Genomic DNA, 17,946 nt, shown 5'->3' with positions numbered 1-17,946 from the left:
TGTTTGATGAGATAAAAACTTGTATTTCAACAGAAATTGTTTTTTTTAACAAATGAGACTAAAGTAAACTGAATAATTTCCACTGAAGTTATTTTTCAACTAAATCTTCACATTTGTTTGTCTCACAGTATACTGAAAGCATTCTTGATGTATCAGTAATCCTACATTTTTGGTGTTGAAATCTATAAATGCTTGAGCATAACTCTCAAGCATTATAAGGTAAAGCACAGAACACATTTCACCTGCTTATTTTGGCAATACCAAAAGCTTGTTCTAATGCAGATTATATGGAAGATTGTTGATTAAGATCTTCCCACTGTCACAGAGACAGCTGTGCTAAAGAGAGTTCTGGAGCCATCTATAAGAAATAAGACCAGTAATTCAGCATCTGTGACCTTAAGCTACCTTCATCTGTGAAGCAGCTGGCAGCCTTACTGTTCCATTTTACAGTCTGCCTTCTAAAGTCTGTCTTCAGTTTGTAACCATTTTCTCTGATGGGGCGGAAATTTGAATAAAACTGTTCTTCTGCACTGTTCTGTCCAACTTCTAAGACATACAGAAACAATTTAATCTTCCTACAGCAATCTCTGCGAAGTGAAGTACAGTATCTTGGTCTCTGTCTGCCATTAGAATTACTCATGATTAAGGTTAAGTGTCTGTCACAGGTATTTTTAGTAAGTCAGGGACAGGTTGCGGGCAATAAACAAAGATTCACAGAAGCCTGTGACCTGTCCCTAACTTTTACTAAAAAATACCTGGGAGGTAGGGGGCTAATAGTGAGAGTGGTGCAGGGGCTAGCCTCCAGCAGCTGCTCCGGCTGCCCCATGGATGGCCCCAGGCCACTGCTCTGGCGGCCCTATGGAATGTTGCTCCGGCAGCCCTGGGGCCGATTCTCCTCTCTCTCTCTCACCCACACCCACACCCCTTCAGCCCTGGGCCGCTGCTCCAGCGTCTGTGGGATTGACAGCTGCTTCAGCCCTGCCGATGCAGAAGTAGTCATGGAGGTCCTGGAAAGTCATGGAATCCATGGCCTCCATGACAGAATTGTACCCTTACTCATGATCACTGCTGTGCTTGTGGTGGTGGTGGTAATTTGCATTAGAGTAGTACCTAAAGGCCTCAGTCAAGATCAGGTCACTGTTCTGCTAGGCACTGAATGAACATATAGTTTACAATCTGAATAGACAAGACACAGACAGGTTGGGAGAAAGGAAGTGATATTATCCCCATTGTATAGAGAGAAAAGTGAGCACAGGTATTAAATCACCTGCCTATGGTCACCAAAAAAGTCTGTGCAGAGCCAGAAATTGAGCCCAGATCTCTTGCATACCTGGACTGCAACACTATCTTTCATATCAGTTTTGAGTAGCTTGACAGTTCTTCTCCAACCTCACCTTTCTAAATATTGTGGTAATTAGTTTCTCTTACTCCTCTATTTTTGGGTGCAACTGACATTCATAGAACTATTTTCCTATTTCTCTGCATGACAGAATCTCTGTCTGCAATTAATGCAACTCAGGACTTCCGCTTTTCTTTCCAAAGGCGAGTGGCTTGTCAGATCCCACCCACATTTACCCCGCTGTATACAGAGGTACATTTTCTCTAGCGTCAGTTTTTTGGCTACTATTATGTGTGATGCCTACTCCAGTAATGTCTGTCCTATAAAGGATGTAGATATTTTAAATATGCTTTCCCCTCTTCTATGTCTGTATATTGTGCTTCTCATAACTGTTCCCCAGGTCCATGAGAAGATGGCAGAAAATTCCTCCTCCTCCAAATCTCCTGTCTTTCCACAGAATCGTACCAAAACCACCACTGCTAATTGTAGTTCTGCACAAACAAATCATCCTTCTTCCTCTAGGAAAATATTTCCCTGAAGCATTAAGAATTTTAATCCTGAAGTGATTCAGTGCTTAAATGACATGTTTGATTCCAGTGAGTCAGAGCTGATTCTCATTTATACAAAGACTCAAGGTCACTGAAACTATATACACATTAGAAGCTAAAAAAGGAAGAAAGATCCATTCTTGTCTTCCTGGTCCCTGTCTCCCACAGGAAATGCAAAGGGAAAAAAAGCTTTTCGGGTCAAATTCAGCTGGTATTATTCAGGCAAAATTCTCACTTAAGGCACAAGGAGTTTTGGTTAATAAAGGGCAGCAGGTTTTATTCCTTAAAGCATAAAATTAACAAGCATTCTGCTGAGAGGTGCTCTTCATTTTTTGTATTCCATCCGAAAAAAGCTTTTAAATGAAAGCCAATCCAAGAAAAATAAAAATGAGCAGCTTTCCTCCATATAGGAGAGAGAAATTTCCTGTTCCTCAGGATGCTCTACCTAAGATTTAGAGGCAAATTGTTTGAGACAAGTTGGACAAAATGATGTATCTTTCCCTCCCCCCCTTGGATACTGAAGATTTTCATACTCCATTGTCTTCTTAAAGATCTGCCTAAAATGTATCCTTCCAAAAGTTAATTCTCTGTTCCAGAATATCTTGGAAGAAATGTAGATTCCTCCCAAAAAGTATGACAGATTCAACTACATAAATGATACATTCTCTGTTGCTAAGAATCTATTCTTCCTTTTTAGCATTGATCAAAAACTACCTGATTTCTGTGGACAGAGTCCAGTGTTCCCAAAGATTTCTTAGATAAAGAAATTGACTATTCTTTCTAACCAGGTTTTTGAGACTGAGGTTAGAAATGGCTTACATTTCCACAGCCAGAGTCTTGCTACAATGGGTTGTGGCCATTCCGGTGACAATTGGCAGCCAAGTAATCTGCCAGTGAGAACTCTTGATACGTATACAATCCCATTCATGCGACTGCCTCACTTCACCAATAGAATTACAGCATGTGAATTAGAAGGCGAGGAAGGTTGATAGTTGAGAAAACTTGAGAAGCCTCAAGACTTCTTCCACCTATTGAGTTAACACCTTTATTTAACTGTGACACTTGAGTACCTTTCCCAGAGCTGAAGAAGAGCTCCATGTAGCTCAAAGTGCTCTCTTGCACTAATGGAAATTGGTCCAATAAAATATATTACCTCACCCACCTTGTCCCTCTACTATCTTGGGACCACCATGGCTATAACAACACTGCAAGCACTTTTCTGGAAGTGGCAGACCAAATCATGTGGCTGATATAACTTTTCATGGTAGCCTGCATGGATTTGAGATAGCGTGCAAATAGGTCAGATATCAATAGCTCTCTGGAAGTCAGCTTGCCATCGACTGCAACTGGATTTCAAAGCTTCAAACAAAGCAGTAAAAGTCTTACTCTCAAGAATCTCCCTTTGAAAATCAGCCAGCCTTGTAGCGAGTGGCAGTGGGCAAAGGTAACTTATGTAAACAAACAGGGTTGAACTTTTATTCTAAACTTGCCTTGGATTTCCTGGGTATAACACAGATCTGAGCCTAAATTACCATCATATGATGATATCTGCCCTCAATTGAGTCTTCACAGTTTACTCTTATCTCTGTTTTTCTAATCAGTGGAGAGACTTGGACCTCAAGCCAACAAACTAGTGCCAAAAAGGAACTTTAATCTAGTTTCACAAGCCTTGACAAAATTATTTTTTGAACCTCTGACAAAGTTTGCCCTACGCTACTTTTCAGTCACTTTCCTCAAAGCAATTATTACATCAGCCAGTAGAGTAGTCCGATTTGATGCCCTGCCCAATAAAGTGGAATTCTTATTCTTTCTGCACAGAATACTGCCAAATGCGTCTCTAAACTAGCAACTTGTTCACTTTTCATCTTAGTCAAAAATGTCATTACCCACCTTAGAAACACTCGGAGAAGGTACATGTACTCTTTCTAGATATTCAAAGGATAGATAAATGTTACTTCAGTACAGCAGAGGATCGAAGGAAATTGATTCATTAATTGGTTTTGATGGGGGTCACAAAAGAGGCATAAAAACTTCAAAGGCCGCTTCCTGTAGTAGTCAGAATGGCCATTACTAAAGCCTATGGACTTGATTCTGAGGAGCACCTAAGGTAGGTAGGTCCTAAGCTTTTTAGAATTTACAGGTCAAAACCAACTCCTTAAGGGGAGATTTTCAAAGATGTATATAGAAATCAGGCATCTAATTTGCATTGAAAATTTATGTGTCTTGAAAATCTCCCTTTTAAATTCCACCTAGAAACCTACAAGCAGCGAGTGCAAATCATAGAGCACCGATCTCTTATGCTCTCAGTGAGATGCAGAATTTATTTCCCTGGTAAATTAAGTATTAGCTTCAGTTTCCAGATTATTTTAAGATATAGCCCCATACAGAGTACTTTTTAATAGTTTAATCTAGAAGTGACACAGAAGTATGGATAATAGTCACAAGGTCTGTATCTGAAAGGAACAGTTGCAACCTCCTGGAGATTCTTAAATCGACCCAGATACTGAGTGTGCTCATTGGCTGCTTTGCCCAGATATAATGAAATGGAGGCATAAAGTGTGCATCATCATCACCCAGAAAACACTGCAGCCCATGTCTCCTTAATTTACCCAGCATACAGGCTGAACAACATATTTATTAGGTGCTTTAAGTTTCTGTCCTTTCAAATAGCTCTTCTCAGTTTATATATAATCACACACAAACTATGTTAAAAGTACATGAAGGTCTCTTATTTACTAGGTAGCTATTCAGTATTTTCTTTTCTCTTTGTTCAGTGTGTGGCTCAGTGTCTTATTTACTGTACACTATTCAACCCCTGCTATCAAGACACAATTAATTTCCTCATGGTCTTTTCTATGACGCTCATCACTGTATAGTATCTGAGTGTTTCATAAATGATGATTATTTTTTCCACAATACCCTGGTGAAATAAGGGGGTATTACCCCCATTTTACAAAGAGGGAACTGAGGCACAGAAATTAAGGTCAAGAAGTTTGGGTGCCCAAATTGAGACTCCTAGGACCTGGTTTTTCAAAATACGTAGTATTTAAATCATTCAAAGCACATTTCCCATTGACTTCAGCTCCAGTTGTGAGTGCTCACCAGTGCTTTAAAACAGACCCCACAGGGTGTCAAGTTGGGTACCCAGAAAATGAGGAATGCACAGTTAGTGACTGCCTATAGAAAATTTGGTGTCAGTGACTTACTAGCATCATATAGGAACTCTGTGGCATGGAGAGAATCCAGTTTTCCAAGGCAGCATTCAACTGTCTTAATCATGAGACTGTCCTTTCTTTACATGAATCCGCTGCCTCATTCACTATACAAGTTCCAGATTCTGCAACAAATGAAGCAGACAATAGTCTCCTTCCTTACATAACCCTGTCAAATAGCATGAGATTGGGATGGAACATATTGCCAGTGGGTTTCACAGATATTTGTGTACAGCAAAGGAATATTGAGACTCATGAATCTTGTGTTCCAGTCCAGGCTCTTGAGAGAACTGTGCTCTAGGAGGCACTGATTCTTCTGCCTGTTTTCCCCAAGCTTGACCATTCTGTCTCTTCCCCCCACCTCCCCTACAACCTGTCGCTGTCTTTGTCCCACCCCTGACTCCTTACCTCTGTCTCACTTTCCTCACTTATCCAGTCCCAGTCTCCACTCCTCAGGCTTTTCATCCAAGCCATAGTCTCACTGCTCAGCAAGCCTAGCTCCACCCTCCTGGCTCCTTGTCGGATCTCTGTTTCTTTCTTGGCCTGTGGCCACCCCTGTGCCCACATTCCCTGTCTCCATTGGCTTCTGGTCCCAGCCTCCCTCTCAGATCTCCTTGTCTAATCAGAGTACTCCCAATCTCCATGCCCAGCCAGTTCCAGTTCTCCCCTCGCTCTCTGGTTCCTCATCAGATCTCTCTCATTTCTCTCTCCACCTCCTTGCTCCCACCCGGCTCCTGTCCCAGTCTTCTTGCCCAGTGAGTCCCATGTTCATCCCCCAGCTTCCAGTCCCAGTTTCTCGATCCTTCCACTTCCAGCCTCCAGTCCTAGTCTTCTCCCCCTAGGCTCCTTATACCAATCTACTCCCTCCCCAACCCAAGGTCCAGCTCTTATCCCCTCTGGATTGAACATGGGAAAACAGCATAGTTTCCCCTAACCTCTGTTTCAGAAATGGCTGAACAGTGTTGGCTGAAATTTTTCTAAAAAGATTCCGCTGGGGGAGACACCCAGCCTCAAAAATTTCAGCCAAAACAGTTAATGTTGTAAAGTTCTAAGCAACTGAAAAATGGGTCTTACAATAGGAAGTATTGGGCAACCTTGATAGTAGTAGTGCCAAACTTTTCTTCTGCAATGATTTTTATAAATTCATTTTAAAAGCACCGATAATTGTTTTCCAGAATCTAAGCTTTCGTTGGTTTTAAAAACCAAGTTTGTAGACCGTATGGCTCCAATGATTGCCTTAAAATGTGAACTAAATATAAACCAATGTAATAATGTCTGCCTAAGTCTGCAGAGAGCCTGAAAGGTTTGAATTTCCCTTTTCGTCTCCCAGGGATGTTAACTCAGAAACCTAACAATACTTTCAGTGTCAGCATAGCTAAACGTTTCATGGATGATCACTTTAGCAGAAAGATCAAGCTAATGTACTACTTTTATTGTTAGGTGTTCCTGCATATGTTGGGCAGGGTTGGGTGGTTCTTGCTAATAAGGTTTCCTGGGATGAGGAGTGAAGAATTCAAATCTTACTATGTCCCACATTTAGAGTCACCTTCTATCCTGCCAAAAATGTAGAGAGTGGGAGAAAGGAGATGCAGCCCCTCCCCAATACCAAAAGTCTCGACTGCTTTGTAGGTGTCAAAAACAACTCCCATACAGTCCTGAATGCCAAAAGCCTCAACTGTCAGCTGTCAAACCCACCTACCTTCCATGACATGTAGAAGGCCTCTGTGTCTTTTCAATACAGATATCTGCAGCCCAGTGAAAACTGAAAATGTTGAAAGAATAAAATCAATTAATTTTAATATTAACAAACAACAGGGAATTACTGGTCTGGTTGGACTGGTGTGGGGCCAACGAAGTGAAAGTAGGACACTAGTGTGGATAGAAATGTACATCATAATGAGCTTCCTGATGCAACGCTCATTTGAGCTACCAGCTTTTGGTCACTGACCTTGTCTGTGCCCTGAATTGCAAATGGTAACGCTAAGTATGTACAAATAACTTTTATACTTTCATAGTGAGAGCCTAGGTTAATGTCAGAACTGCTTGCTACAAGACCAGCAGAAAATGGACCTGTTGTGTTAATTTTGTTACAAGGTTGTTTGTGATATCTTTACCTACATAAAAACCTTCCTCCACAAGTAGTTATGTTGAAATCAAAAGGACAGTGTGTGGAATAAGATACTGCTACACAGTATGATTTAAGGCTAACATAATCTGACACAATTTTTTTTCCTTCCTAGAAAAATAGTGACTTTTTCTTTCATTATTCTTATCTTGGCACTTTGAATGATGGAGGCTTTTTACGCTAGATATTAGAATCTGGAACAATTCCCTAGCTGATTATAAAATGTTTTGAAATGTTGAAATCCAGTTTGTTTTTTTATGGATGTGTTTAACCAGCAAGGACCGCAGAAAATGTTTTATCAATGAATTTAGGACTCAGTATCTAAACCAGATTACTTATTCTGAAATATAGTAATGTTTATCTTAACTTGCTGCTGTTGGAAAAGTTACTGTTTGACCAACTCAGACATTAGCAAGAGCATTCACTTCTTTGGCTTTTAAAGACTAAATCTACACTGCACACCTCTTGCGGCGGCATATAGGGTACGGGTAGTTGCATGCCACAGTGAAAATCAAACTGTGCCCACACTATGGTGTGTAGCTACCTGTCAGTGAAAGGATCTGGCAGTGGGGCGGCATTGGGGGAGCGTTTCCCTGCTGCTGAAGTCTTTCCCTGTGGCAGGGAAAGGCTGAGACAGCAGGTTGCTGACAGAGTTTTCCCACTGCTGGAACGTTTCTCTGCGGTGGGGAAAGACTCAGCAGCGGGACACTACACTGGTAAAAATAGCAGTATAGACAAGGGAGAGACACAGCTTGGGTGAGTAGAGGCCCCTGTAGGGTACATACCCGCATACATACCCTCAGGGTTCAGTAGTGTCTTTACTCACTTAAGCAGTGCCTTGACATCTAATTATTGCACAAAAAAGGGTTAGAGGTGTGTTTGTAGGTAATGCTAGTTGAAGCTTATCAACAAAAGTTTGCTGCATTCAGAACAAGAAAACTAAACATATTATTTGGGCAGTTTTCTCTCTCTAAAAATGTTAGGTTTTTTTCAAAAATTGTAATTAGTGGGAAAATTTAATATTGTAACATCATAGCTTTTGCAGCTATAATTCATTTTTAATTATCCAAAATTTTAATGTAGAAAATGTAATTTTGTACTGCAAAACAAATTTTCTACCGTTAACAATGATATTTATAGCCAGGAACCAAAAATGAACATAATTTTCTCACAAAATACAACAAAAGATGCAAACCTTTTTGAGTGTTACTCGCTTGCTTTTCTAAATGAGTGTGCATTGGTGCTGTGCACTGTAAGCACAAACCTTGTGTGGAGAATGAAGCAATTCCCATATATTTTATACTTTTGTATACCAAAATTGTTAAAAACTTTGGACAAAAAACTGCTCCATATTTTGTTTGGAAGATTTTACTTCTGGTAATACAAAGTTATATCTGAATATCTAAATATCATATAGACAGAGTCCCCACCTGATCCCAGCTCTTCTGAGAGCATATCATGTGGAAAGGGAGGATAGTGGCCCTCCTGCAGCCCCCGGAAATACTGTGTACCCCTCCTCCATCCACGGGCCCCTGTGAATGTTGGGCACCCCCTCCTCTGCCAGACACCCCCCCCACCCACTGTACCTAGAGAGTACCAGACACCCCTCCTCTGCCAGGTACCCCCTGTCTCCTGCCCACTGCTCCTCCAAGAATATTAGTCACCCCTCACCTACCATCTGTTCTCTCTGTGATAGCAATCCATTTTAGTTGCTGGGGTAGGCCTTTTCTGAGACAGAGTTGAATTTCTCTGCCCTGTGTATTTAAATTGTGTGCAGAGAAGGCCTCATTTAAGCATCAGTTCACAGTGTGAACTACTTCCACTTTTCATTGATCAAAACCGAAAAACTACATCTCGACTTTTTCAGAATATAAAAAAAAACAACCTTAAGTTTTAAAAAAGAAAAACAGAACAGGAGTGAGTTTGAATGTTTGCACTGCCCATGTTGTGCCATAGAAGTTGATACCTGGGCTCACCAGATTAAAGAACATTTGGAAAGTATACTACATTTAAGGCTAAGAGAAGAAAGCAAAAACAGAAGTAAATGTACATTGGAAGCAATATTCACACAGGCATGGAAGAAAAATCAAGATTGACATGACATGATGAGTGAATTTCTCTGTGCCCTGTGCTTCTCAGGGCAACAGTTAGGCCTTGGTGATGGTCTTTTGAGAGATTCTGTGTGAAAGTTCTGCCTGGCTGTGAAAATCCCTGCCAAATTCAATCAACCTGACCAAGTCATATTTGCTCTGCTCTGCCTCTTACTGCGTGAAGGTAACACAGGAAGTAAAGCTGAATGAAAAACCCGAATTGCTTTGTTTGTCTTGCCAAGGTCATCTACTGTACATTGCTCTCTCATGCAGTGGGTATTCCAGAAATGGCTAATTTAAGGAACTTAATAATTGAAGCTTGTGCTATTTTTTGGTATTCCATTAAAATGAAAAATATCTTCTGTAATGTCTGCAAAGAGAACAAATTTGAATGCAGCCTTCCGATTGCCATTGTACTGAAAAGATGGTATTGTCGGTAGTTAGTTGTACAGTGTGTTCAGAAGGCATGGAGTGTCCTCATTCAGCTGTAAGATTATGAAGAGTTCAGCAGTGCAAAAGCTGAAAATTCAAGCAGCTACTCAAGAAACTAGGCAAATCCTTTGCACAAAACTCAAATTTTGATCAAAACCCTTCAGTCATTGTATGAAGTATAAAATAAATTGGAATCTTGTTTTTCAGCAGACACGGCGTTCTCTAACACAGAAGCATATGGCACTTTGGTCAACAGTGTCACTGCAGAACTTTGCACAAAAGCACATCTGAGGAGATTCTAGAAAAAAATTAATCCTTTCATGTCCATTTTGCCAGTCAGGGGTCAATACTCAGAAAGGCTTTCCACAATTTTCATGCAGTACTATGTCACTCGTGTCCCCTGAGGCTTTTAAGAACGAATTAGCATTCTGGAAAATTATTGTGCTGTTTGACCACCATTGTAATAGTGTGGTCTCTGATAATACATTTAATGAAGAAAGGGCTAACCTGAAAAGCAAACTCCATACTTACATGGTGATGCCTTCTCCAGCCAATGGCGGCACCACTCCATTTGAATTCTGAAAAATTCACCACACCAACTTCCCAGATTTGAGCTATGCTGCTTCCCTCATCCTCAGTGTCCTGCCTAGCTCAGCTGATGTGGAAAGAATATTGTTCTAAATTCAGGTACATCCAAGATTGCAAGAGAATGAACTTTTGAACAGGCATTTTGAAAAAAATACTGAAAGCCTATTCTACCCAGGACTTTCAGAATTTACACTGACACCCTTTATCTACAGCATAACAACTGTAAATTGTTTTAAAAGAAAAAAATTAATCACATCAGTAAACTTCTTTTGCTTTCACTACTTAGTTTTCTCTGTTTTTTCCCTCTCCCCTGTCCCCCAACATTAACCCCAATAATTATCCAGAAAACTCTGAAGTTAATTTTCACCAATTTTTCAAATGCAATAAACACTAAAAAAAAATTCTAAACAAAATAAAAACTGGAAGTGAAGGGCCTTACATATAGTGCAATCCCTTATAACACCAAGAAATGTATGGATTTGAGCATGGAGGAATCGTAACTAATTTCTTTTGTGCAGAACATACATACTGAATTCCCTTTCTCTTTGTTTTCTTTTCAGTTGGGTGTGTGGTTTTCTTTGGGCTGTGCCTATTTAGCTTTGGAAGGCTATGACGGTGCTGCCAAAGCATTTCAGCGCTGTGTGACGTTGGAACCTGACGTATGTACAATTTATTGAAGATTTATCTTTGCTCATCTAATAGTTTGTGAAAGCAACCAGTAAACCTTCCTCCCCCCCCAAAAAAAAATGTGGTTCATGTCTTAGTTCTAATTGTTCAATTTTTACCCTGTTCATAAAGGATGTATTTTCTCATCAAGCATCACAAAAATATTTGCTTGATACTTGACTTTTCTATTTTATACATATACATACACACACCCACACACAGTAAAGTCCTTTATGGTGTCATACAACATTAAAATAAAGCAGATAATGCACAAGTTCTTTTCGATTAAAAAAATTAGAAGTGAAGGAGCATATTATTAAACAGATAATTTGTTAAAATGCTTAGTCCACTCTAGACTTTAAAGGAGCTTCCTGCACTCTTCAGTCAGCTGTGCTGCTTAATTAATCTTTCTGTGGAAGTGGCAAACTAATCTCAGTTAGAAACACTCACTAAAGAAATGGCAGATAATTGGCCTTTGGGACTAAATTTGAGATTGAACTCAATCTCCCACAAACTGGGAGGTGTTTGGGATCCCCCTTTACAGGTGTGCATCATGCAGGTGTCTGTCCACCATTGCCAGGCTCACAAGATGCCAGCAGGATTATACTCCCATTGTTTTTTGTGTGTAAATTATGTAGGGAAGAATGCTTTGAGCCTGCACAAGGGTATGTTGGCCTGTACTGTTCTATCAGCAGGTCTGGCCTGAGGAGTAGAAACCTCTATCTCATCCTCCCTGCTTCAAGAGAAGTATATTGACGGTATTCATTTATTTTTACTAAAAATAAATAAATAATAATTTTAAAAAACAAATTATCTCAGTGTAATCTGAAATATAACTCAGTTGTGCGTTTTTTCTATCCATGAATATGAATTGTTAAACTATAAATTAAAACCAACTTTTTATGGAAATCATTCCAACTTGTTTGGTACAGCTCAGTCCTGTCTGTATGCACAGGAATAGACCTGTTGATTTCCTAATGGCTTAAATGGGACTTATGTGAGTAAAGGATGCAGGATTGGGCTCTTAGTCCTGGTCTACACCTAAAATTTAGGTTGACCTAGCTATGTTGTTCAGAGGTGTGAAAAATTTATATACCCTGAGAGACGTAATTAGCCTGTCCTCAAGCCCTGCTGTAGACACTGCTACATCGATGGAAGAATTCTTCTGTAGACCTAGCTATCTTCGTTCTGGTGGTTGATTTACTACAGCACCGGAAAAACCCTTTCCATCTCCGTAGCAAGTGTCTTCATTACAGTGCTACAACGGTGTAGCTGCAGCACTGCAGTTGTGCCACTGTAGCACTTGTAGTGTAGACATACCCTTAGTCACAGTAGGTGAAATTCACTCTGTGCAAAAGTCTATCACAAGGCCATTATACTAGTTAAGTCTAAACTAAGCCTGCAAAACACTGGGGCCTTCAGTGGTCCGTAAGTCTGTTGCCGTCAGCCCCAAAGTTAATTTCGCTGAAATATTCTGGTTCTGTTCTTGTTTTGGGTTTACACCATTGTCACGCCTCTGACGTCAGTGGAGTTACTCCAGGTTTTCATCAGTGTAAGTGAAAGCAGAATCAGACTCAATATGTTCAATGCCAGAACAGAATTAATTTAACCATTTCTCTTGTATTTCTGATTGTTGCTATCATTTTGTTTAGTTACCAGGCACATTTTATATTTTTAATTAATGTTATTGCCACCTTAATATTTAATATGTATGTGCATTTATTAATGTATGTATAGGATAAAGAAAATTGGTCATGTAAATCTATTATAATTTTTTGTTTTATTCAAATGATTTTTCCCAAATAAGTGGAATGTCTTTGATTTTGTTAAGTTATTCCTCTGTTGTAATTGCAGAATGCTGAGGCCTGGAACAATTTATCAACTGCATATATCAGATTGAAACAGAAGTAAGTACTTCAAAAGGTTTAGAGAATACTGCTTCCAAAATAAATATTTCTGATTTCCTTTCTCCTAACACTGAGAGATTATTCTCACAGTGTGGTTTACTCATTAATGCTAGTCCTCTACCCTTCAGTCTAGTCTCCCATTAGGTTTCCTACCGTGATACTAATTAGAAATTAATCACCTTTCAATTGGAGAAAAATATTTTTAATTAGCTTTTTAAAAAGAGAAATAATTTGGAGCTGATATTTTCAAATTCATAATTCATCACTTATTATACACTAAGTACAAATGAATCAAAATTATTCATACTAGAAATGGAAATTAATTGGACTGTGAAGCCAAAAAAGATGTGTCCATTTTAAAACAGAGGATATAGTCAAACCTGTATTGATTCATGCTGTATTCAGCTTATGAGATTTGAGGGAACAAGAAGTAGTTTACTATTCATATCATAAAAGCAGATGGAGATTCATAATAGTCTGCTTGTTCTTTTCCCTCCAAATTAACCATTAGTAGAGGAAACCCATTCTCAAAGCAGACTTATTTCTTATTTCTGTATTTTGACTTGTTGTAATATTAAAGTTCCCTATAGATACCTTTTGGTAATATTCTTGCAAGGGCTTAATATTGAAGAACAATTTAATTGAGATAATACTCTGTACTTGGACTGTGTCCCATTATATTTTCTACCAAAAAAGAATAAAACTTTAGAATGAAAAGTAGAAGCATGAAAGTATCGGTATATTGAAATTGCCAGGGTTTTGTTTTAAAAACTGACATTGTGAACAATTTATGTGGTTTAACTTTCATGAAATGAAATAAAAATGAGGAGAACAACAGTGAGTTCACACAAAGTGGTAAACACATGAAATAAATTGCCATGAAAATGCATTGTAGCAAATGCTATAAATAAGTCTGAGACATTTAGACATAATTATGGAGAGACAAAGAGAAGAAAGCAAGGGGTAGAATGACTACCCAGGCTGAAATGAGGAATAGAAATAAACAGATACCTAGTTTGTTTGACCTAATGTCCTTTTCTTCAGTTCCTGGTGCCTTCGTGGAAGTGTCTTGAAGGAACTTCACAATCAGTTATCAAAATCAGGAAGATTGAATCAGACAATTACTTATTTATTCGTTATCCCTGTTGAACGCTAAAAAGGACAACCTGTACGCAAGATAGTGTGGTTATGTGGTCACTCAGAATGCACTGTTTTAATTCAGAGGTATATTAATGCAAAATGTTTCCTCTTCCAGTCAGCAGATGTTGGTGTTTGACTCCTACTTCTCAACCTACAAGGCATGCTATGGCACTTCAAGGGCTGTATGCATTGTCCTATGCCTAATAATTAGAAGTATGCTTCATCAGAATGATTTCCACCTGCCCGTTTACAGCATAGGGCAAAGTCACTATTGAGCGATGTGTTCTACTTTACTTTTTTTACTTTGACTTCAGTTTTATGGTATCAAGAAAAACTTGTGCCAAAATTGCAAAGTATTTTATATTCTTAACATAGACAAAAATATTAAGTGTTGGAAAATATTTTTGATGTGCTGTTAATTGAATAATCATTTTCATATTTCTTTCCACTGTAATAACTCAGCATTAAAAAGCTATTTTATTTTTCAAAAATCGATTACAACTGCAGCGAGATGTTGATTGCGTTGTCATTTGTTGGCAGAATTCAGAGTTAAGATTGAAAATATCAATATATATGGCCAAACTGCATGAGGAGATTTAAACCCAAAGGTGCTTTTAAAATAACAGTGGAAACAATTGTGTTGGTGAAGTTCTATGGCCTGTGTTTTATAGAGAAGGTCAGATTAGATGATCAAGTGTCCCTCTGGCTTTGGAATCTCTTAATCTACTGTGTTCTTTTTTAAAAACAAGAAAAAGTTACCAAGCAATAAGAATGACAGTTTTTTATTTTGCCAAAATGTAACAGCATTTACATTTACTGAAGTGATTAAACAAACACCTTCTTTCTTTTTCCTATACAATTGTTGTATTTATTGTAATATTTTCTTTATATGCATAACAAACAATAGTAAAAGGTCTGTCCATTATACTAGGTGTCTTTCATTGCTGTTAATTGGCAAGGGCCAAAGCTGTATTTATCACTGTTGATTAACGACAATTATATTTTTTTGTTTCTTGATCAAAACCTTATATGATCTGATCAAGTGTTTGCAGACAACTTACTACAGTAAATTTTGTGGTTTTTCTTTTGTAGATTATGTGTAAGGGGAGATTAATGGAGTATTTTTCATTATCTGTGGTTACTGAATTTAAGGGCTAGCTCAATGTCTTTTCAGAGGAAGGTGGATAACAAATAGGTCCTGCAAAACAGCTTATTTATTAACAGCTGAGGTTTCTGAGTATTCAGGAAGCAAATCAATAGTCTACTTATGTTGCTGTCCCAGGGAGAAAGAATTTGAAAGTGGTCAAGGACCACTGACTCAATATATATCACCAGAACAATAATAGAGGAGGAATTATTGCAGGAAGGCCAACAACTATGTCATCTTCACTAAGGCCAGCTGGTATCACTGAGAGAGAGAGAACAATATCTCAGAACACGTATGAGATAGTGAGCTATGTAATCAACTGGTTTGAGTAGAAGGGCATGAAAGAAAGGGATTCTCAGGCGGTCGTGTAAATTCTGAGCAACTAATCTTAACATTGCATCTGTTTTCAAAATATGTTCATGAATTATGTAGCCTTTAAGTAAATACAGAATGCTTTTAATATGTTCTATGCTGAATCTTTTGTTTTTATTCTTAACTAGAATCCAAGCATTTCGCACTCTCCAAGAAGCTCTCAAGTGTAACTATGAACACTGGCAGATTTGGGAGAACTACCTTATTACCAGTACAGACATTGGAGAGTTTTCAGAAGCAATTAAAGCTTATCACCGGCTCATGGATTTACAAGAAAAGTACAAAGATGTGCAGGTGGGACGGATTTCTTTTTGTGTTTTTTACATGTTCATATATATTCATTTTTCTTGTAGAAATTATTTGCATCATTATCAAGTACATTTCAATAACAATAGCATACTTTACAATGAAAGATATCCAGGCAAGTATGCTTCATTACGAGACTTTGATTGTAAAGAGAAATAATTTAAATTGGAGAGGAGACCAAAACAATACCCTGGATTCCAACATCCCCAGGCTTTGGGGAAGAATAAATTTAGAGTTTGCTGGTCAGGTCCATCCCTAAATCTAACTGTTTGGGATTATTTCATTTTTCACACACTTATGTATCTCACTGTAAACATTAATACAGATTGTTTCAGACCTTACAGCTGTAGTAAGGTTATGATTTTCCCCCATAAATTTGAAAATGTATATCTTATACAACCAAACCTTTACAAATGAATTACATTTCATGTACTGAAAAATATGTAATTGCAGTATTAAACCTACATAATCCAATACTATGAAAATATAATGGATGAACTTCATATGCCTTTCACTGTAGTAAATGAAGGCCAATATTTGTTTTTATGTATTAGATGTGCTTTATATCCCTGGCAAACTTTGAGTTTGATCAGGAGATGTAAGGAATATACTGTACTATGACTGTCAAAGGCATCTCACTTGCTCTTTTTCTTTTTCAGTTTACTTTTTACTAAGAATGCCCAAGTATTAGTATTAATCACTTGTATAAAAATCACCACACACAAGTCAGCCTGTTGTTCCATATGAGCAAAATCAATCAAATTTGAGATAGCTGAAATTGAAAAGGTTTTAAAGCTCTCTAGTGTATTTCAATCACAAATCAATGGCTGTGGAAACGTGTAGTTTTCCATGTGGTAAGGTTTAGTCTATTGGCAGCTACAATGCTGTCATTAGGAAGGAATCATGTTTATTCATGGGGACACAGTGTAGATTTTTCTGGTTAGGAGGTGCCTTTTTGAATTACTGATTCAAATGATAGTTACATTACACATTGCACTCCAGAAATGATCCTAATATCACTTTGGTTGGTCAGATTGTCATTAGCCTACAAGAAGTAAAATAACGTGAACAAATTTGCCTTTTCTGTTCTGAGCTGGTATGTGCTCCTTTTATCATCAAGGGTGTTCTTTTAGGATTTTTTATTGGATATTCAGTTAAGCTTTGCATATTGCTTAGAATAATTTTCCACTTTTGTTGCATAATTCTCCTTTCTGTTCTATTTTTCCATACAGTTTTTAATTACACACTTTGTTTAGGACTGTATTGATGTTAAATGTCCTGAGTTTTTGTTTAAGATGTCCCAGTAGAGATGGACCTTAAAAAGCCTTCCAAGTTTCTGCATGTTCTCTTTAATATAGCTATATGCAATTAGAGGGATTTTCATAGGTGGTTATGAATAAGCCCAAAATCTGATTAAGGATTCCAGGAAGGCTTGTATTAATAATTATTTAGGGAGGAGCAGAATATTCTAGTAGCTAAAAATGAATAGATAAAACTAAACAGCTAAGTTATAGTTCTTAGATGAAACTCACCCTGTTCAATATTTCCAGAAAGTCAGTCCCCTAGACTATCTACCATCCCACCTTGCAGCCTGACTTCAGCATTAGTTCTTTTCCTTCCCTCTGACACTTCATCTCCCCTTCAATGGATTAGCAGCCTACCTGATAATAGACACCTAAGTAAACCATACACATGGCTAAGTGGAAGTTGGTGTGTCTATCACGTGCCTCTTTCTATCCCAGTGCAACTTTATCTTCTTGCTAGATATATTCAGCAGCTCTGATGTTATTTTATTAACTGCTGTACTAGTTGACATGTCAAGAAAGAGAGGGGGAAGAACATAAAAACTTTGTTACCTAATACTGATTTAACCAATCTAAACTAAGAGGATGAATATACAAATAGTGCCCAACACATTAACAGTACAAGCCCTTATGACCCAAACATAAAAAATCACCCATCCTGTGCTTCATAGCCTATTGTTCTAGGATCCGCTGATACAAAACTAAATGTACCAAAATAGTAGTATATAATGGAAGTAATTTAGAATATCCCTGGTTTTGTATGCTGTGGT

At 38.2% G+C, this 17,946-nt stretch overlaps 1 protein-coding gene across 4 annotated transcripts in view; it reads left to right on the top strand.

Moving 5' to 3' along the window:
* The window catches only part of TTC27 (tetratricopeptide repeat domain 27), a 193,895-nt gene that overhangs the window by 150,124 nt on the left and 25,825 nt on the right, over nt 1-17,946 (top strand). For all 4 annotated transcript variants that reach the window (XM_039531879.1, XM_039531878.1, XM_039531877.1 and 1 more), the window contains 3 exons: nt 10,895-10,993; nt 12,855-12,907; nt 15,695-15,860. In XM_039531879.1, the coding sequence (XP_039387813.1) occupies nt 10,895-10,993; nt 12,855-12,907; nt 15,695-15,860 (318 nt within the window). The remainder of the gene's footprint in view (nt 1-10,894; nt 10,994-12,854; nt 12,908-15,694; nt 15,861-17,946) is intronic.

This window comes from Mauremys reevesii, linkage group 3, assembly GCF_016161935.1.
Source record: "Mauremys reevesii isolate NIE-2019 linkage group 3, ASM1616193v1, whole genome shotgun sequence".
Taxonomy (NCBI): Eukaryota; Metazoa; Chordata; order Testudines; family Geoemydidae; genus Mauremys; species Mauremys reevesii.
This window is presented reverse-complemented; position numbering and strand designations above follow the sequence as displayed.